At 44.2% G+C, this 626-nt stretch overlaps 1 protein-coding gene across 1 annotated transcript in view; it reads right to left on the bottom strand.

Annotated features, from left to right (window-relative positions):
* LOC107573633 (protein zer-1 homolog) overlaps window positions 1–626 on the bottom strand; it is an 18,348-nt gene that overhangs the window by 1,972 nt on the left and 15,750 nt on the right. The window contains exon 14 of the mRNA XM_016260074.1: window positions 241–343. Within this exon, the coding sequence (XP_016115560.1) occupies window positions 241–343 (103 nt within the window). The remainder of the gene's footprint in view (window positions 1–240; window positions 344–626) is intronic.

The raw sequence follows: 626 nt of genomic DNA on the forward strand, positions 1-626 counted from the left end.
GTGGGAGGGTGTGTGTGTGTGTGTGTGTGTGAGTGAGTGAGTGAGTGAGGGAGTGAGTGTGGGTGAGTGAGGGTGAGAGAGAGAGAGAGTTAGTGTATGCGTGTGTGAGAGAGAGAGAGTTAGTGTATGCGTGTGTGTGAGAGTGTGTGTGAGTGAGTGAGTGTGTGTGTGTGAGTGAGCGTGAGTGTGTGCGTGAGAGAGAGAGTGTGAGTGAGTGTGTGTGAGTGTCTGTATTGTTACCGTGCCATGTCCTTGGTCTCCTGATGAGAGGACTCCAGCTCCAGAACTTTCTGCAGCAGAATGACGCCTCCCTCCTTTATCAACAGAGGGCAGTATTTACTCGCTACAGGACCACAGAGAGAAAGAAGCCCGTTTGAACTGAATTTAATGAGAATAAAGAATGTGTTTGTCTGTCATCATGAAGAGCTTTAGACCCCTAAACAGACTATATAAAACTCAGAAATTAGTTAAAGGAACAGTTCACCCAAAAATAAAAATTATGTTGTTTACTCATCTTCATGTCGTTCCAAACCTGTATGAGTTCCTTTCTTCTGCTGAACACAAAAGACTTTTTGAAGAATGTGGGTAACCAAACAGTTGACAGTAGCCATTGACTTCTATAGTAT

The sequence above is a fragment of the Sinocyclocheilus grahami genome, unplaced genomic scaffold, assembly GCF_001515645.1.
Source record: "Sinocyclocheilus grahami isolate Dianchi unplaced genomic scaffold, SAMN03320097.WGS_v1.1 scaffold1988.1, whole genome shotgun sequence".
Lineage (NCBI taxonomy): Eukaryota > Metazoa > Chordata > Actinopteri > Cypriniformes > Cyprinidae > Sinocyclocheilus > Sinocyclocheilus grahami.